The following is a 4,116-nucleotide window of genomic DNA, read 5'->3' on the forward strand; positions in this document are numbered from 1 at the left end:
CACCTACCAAGTTTACCAAACTTTCACCTAACTTTCACCTACCAAGTTTCTACATTAAGACTATCTAAAATCTTGTCAATTTTAACAAATCTCCCCCCTAGCAAAATTCTCCATTTTCAACTTTCTTTCAGCCACTTTTGATTGTGTCTTCAACGTCTATTCTTTCAATCTCCACCATGGTTTGCATTTCGAGCATGCGTATGAACAACTCCGGCCAAAACTTCTAAGCTTACTAGGCAATTCTGTTGTAAGAAACAAGAAGAATCAAATCTTTATTGAACATGCTAGCTCCACCTAGCAGTTGTTCTCCCAGAGTTTGCATAAGTTGATACATACTCCCGCCAAGTCCTTGTAGTGTGCAAACTTGGCAAGCGGGACTATCTTGGTCAGCATGTCTGCAACGTTATCGTCTGTAATAACCTTTTCGACCTTGATAGTTCCCTCTTCAAGGACATCTCAAATGAAATGAAATCTAACATTAATATGTTTGGTGCGCTCATGAAATTTTTGATTTTTAATCAAATGAATAGCACTTTGACTATCACATCTTAGAGTTGATTCCAACTGAACCAAACTCAATTCTGCAACCAAACCTTTCAACCAGATAGCTTCTTTCACTGCCTCTGTTGCTGCCATATATTCTACCTCTGTTGTTGACAAAGCAACAGTCGATTGTAAAGTTAATTTCCAACTAACGGCACTGCCAACGAGAGTAAAGATGTATCCAGTTGTGGACCTTTTCTATCAAGATTCCCTGCATAGTCAGAATCCACATAACCAAGAACTGAATTACCTTAACTTTTTTGAAAGGTTAGGCCAACATCATAAGCTCCTTTGAGATATCTCAATATCCACTCAATAACTTCCCAATGCCTTTTTCCTGAATTGGCCATGTATCTACTAACCACACTTACAGATTGAGCAATATCTAGACGTATGCACACCATGGCATAAATAATACTACCAACTGCGCTAGCATAAGTAACTTTTGACATATGCTCCACCTCATCCCTAGAATGAGGCATTTGTAACTCTTAAAGATTAAAATGAGAAGCTAACGATATACTTACAGGCTTTCTCATCTACATATTAAATCTCTCAAGAACCATTTTGATGTACCTTTTTTGAGAAAAATGAAAAACAACATCTTCTCTTGAAATCTCCATTCTAAGAATTTTCTTTGCAGCTCCCAAATGATTCATGTCAAATTCCTTGCTCAACAGTTTCTTCAAAATATTTATCTTTGTGATGTTGTTAGCAGCTATAAGCATATTATCAATATACAACAGTAGATAAATCATAGACTTACTAGACATTTTCTTATGATACACACAGCTATCAAATGCACTCCTCGAGAATCCATGTGTAGTCATGAATGCATCAAACCTTTTGTACCACTGTCTAGAAGATTATTTCAAACCATACAAAGACTTCTTCATTTGGCTGTTCCATATAGCTTGTCTCTTCTAGATCACTGTGTAAGAAAGCAGTTTTGACATCAAACTGTTGAAGCTCCAAATCAAATTGTTCAACCAATGCTAGTAGCACGCGAATTGAGCTATATTTCACGACTAGAGAGAAGATCTCATTATAGTCAATTCCCTCCTTATTACTAAAACCCTTTGCAACCAATATCTTCTTGAACCTGGCATCTTCCACTTCTGGAATACCTTCTTTCTCATCTTTCACTTCTGGAATACCTTTTTTCTTTCTATAGATCCATTTGCATCCAACTGTCTTCTTCCCCTTTGGCCTTTCGACGAAGAACCATGTCTCATTTTTGTGAAAAGACTACATCTCTTCCATCATGGCTAACCTTCATTGTGCAGCATATTTGCAAGAAGTTGCTTCAATATACGAAGAGGGCTTGAAGTCTTTAATCTCTTCTTCTGCAACTACAAATGCGTATACAATCATATTTGCTTGGTCTATAAGATGTTCTGGTTTCCATATTTGCCTTTTGTCCCCTTTTTTTGTAATTGTGTATGGTTTATTGACAGTATGTTCTTCAAGATCTGCATCTTTTGACTCATTAACTTGAGTATCTTGATCTTTTTCCTTGGTATGCTCCACCGGTAGCTCCATCTGCTCGTTGTTCTTATTTCTTGATAACTCCACAGAAACTTTACGAGGATCAAGTATAGAGGATTTATCAAAGGTAACATCTCTACTAACTAAAAAATTAAGTAAAGATAAACACCAAAGTTTGTACCCTTTAACTCCATCTACATACCCTACGAATATAGCCTTTTTAGCCCTTGGTTCTAGCTTTCCTTCATTAACATGATAATAAGTCGGACACCCAAATATTCGCAGGTATGAATAGTTAGAGGGTTCACCTGACCATACCTCATTTAGACTCTTAAAGTCAATCATTGATGTTGGAGATCGATTGACATTATGAGAAGTAGTATGAACTGCTTCAGCCCAAAACACTTTGGACATTTTGGCTTGTAAGAGCATACAACAAGCCTTCTTAAGAAGAGTTCTGTTCATTTTCTCAGCAATTCCATTGTGTTATGGTGTGTGCCTGACCGTCTTATGTCTTGTGATCCCAAGAACCTTGCAGAAATTATTAAACTCTTCACTACAAAACTCCAAGTCATTATCTGTGCGAAGATACTTGATTTTTCTCTCTATTTGATTCTCAACCAAAATCTTTAATTTTTTAAATGCTTCAAAAACAACACTTTTTGCCTTTAAAAAATGCACCCAAACCTTTCGTGAAAAATTGTTAATGAATGCGAGAAAATACCTCTTTTCTCCCTTCGATGGAAGTGAGAGGGCCCCCATAAATCTGAATGGATATATTCTAGAACTCCTCCCGTCTTATGCTTGCCAGTGCTAAAACTGACCTTCTTCTACTTTCCTATGATGCAATTCTCACAAAATTCAAGTATGGTGATCTTCTCACTGTTCAAAAGGGTGTGTTTGCTCAACATCTCCAGTCCTCGTGCGCTCATATGGCCTAGTCTCATGTTCCATAATCTTGCCTTGTCATCATCAGATAACTACTGCACTATAGATGCATTAATGAGCCAACAATGGTGCTTCCTGCTAGTGTGTAGAGGCCATCCTCTAGCTTGGCCTTCAACACGACTAAAGAACCTTTAGCAACCTTCATTGTACCTCTCTCGCTCATATACTTGTAGCCTTGATTATCTAAAGTACCTAATGGTATTAAATTCTTCTTTAGATCAGGAACATGATGGACTTCTGTAATAGTCCTCATGTTTCCATCATGGTAGCGAACCTAAATTGAACTAATGTCAACTATTTTACAAGATGCATTATTGCCCATTACTACAGTTCCTCCACTTTTCTTATAGCTGCTGAACCAATCTCTTCAGAATGTCATATGTAGAGTACAACCAGAGTCTAACACCCATTTGTTGTCATAGACTCCACTATTGCATAATGTTGTTAGTACATATTCATCATCATAATTATGTACCTGCTCAATAATGGATGCACTCGGCTTTTATTTGGACTTTGACATATGACAATCTCGTTCAAAGTGTACCTTCTTGTGACAGCCCCAACACTTCGCATTCTTCTTATTTACAAGAGATTTTGATCTGTGCTTTGCTTTGCTCCTTCCCTGTTGGCTAGTATGACCTCTTATAAAGAGTCCACTAGTTTCATCATCTTTTTCTCCTTCAAAATGCCTTCACACATCACAAGAGTTAAGTGTTTGCCGCACTTGCTCCAGAGTAATAGGCGCCTTGCTATATATCATTGAAATCTCAATATTACGATATTTTGAAGTCAATGAAAATAGCAAAGCACATACAAGCGTCTTCTCATCCTTCTTAATTCCGCAATATGTAAATCCATCACAAGTTTATTGAATGCATCTAGATGGTCTTGCAACAAAGTACATGACTCCATCTTAAATGAAGACGCCATTGTAACAACATCCTTGTTGTAACCGACTACAAAGTATTTGAAAATACAAAAAACCAAAGTAATTCTTTTCTAATGTGGAAGTGCAGACTGTGCTGCAACCATGGAACATACTCAAACAATAATCTTGGCTCTGATACCAATTGTTAGCGGAAATGTGAAAATATAAAAAACAAGGAAGAACAATAATATTTAATGTGGTTCGGATCA

General features: G+C 37.0%; 1 protein-coding gene across 1 annotated transcript; it reads right to left on the reverse strand.

Moving 5' to 3' along the window:
* Positions 1-1,401: 1,401 nt before the first annotated feature.
* On the reverse strand, positions 1,402-3,909 carry LOC129884271 (uncharacterized). The gene is made up of 5 exons (XM_055958594.1): positions 3,794-3,909; positions 3,524-3,668; positions 3,109-3,253; positions 1,859-2,174; positions 1,402-1,753 (listed from the first exon to the last, which is right to left on the reverse strand). Exons 1-5 carry the CDS (start codon positions 3,907-3,909, stop codon positions 1,402-1,404), a joined length of 1,074 nt encoding a protein of 357 aa, XP_055814569.1.
* Positions 3,910-4,116: the final 207 nt, after the last annotated feature.

This window comes from Solanum dulcamara, chromosome 4 (genome assembly GCF_947179165.1).
Source record: "Solanum dulcamara chromosome 4, daSolDulc1.2, whole genome shotgun sequence".
Taxonomy (NCBI): Eukaryota; Viridiplantae; Streptophyta; class Magnoliopsida; order Solanales; family Solanaceae; genus Solanum; species Solanum dulcamara.

Coding starts and splice junctions, on each gene's coding strand:
- LOC129884271 (XM_055958594.1), bottom strand. CDS start 3,909: ATGGCGTCTTCATTTAAGATGGAGTCATGTACTTTGTTGCAAGACCAT. Junction 2,175..3,108: donor TACAATGAAGGTTGCTAAAG/GTTCTTTAGTCG, acceptor TTAATTTTTTAG/TTAGTAGAGATGTTACCTTT. Junction 1,754..1,858: donor AAAGACTTCAAGCCCTCTTC/GTATATTGAAGC, acceptor CTTCGTCGAAAG/GCCAAAGGGGAAGAAGACAG.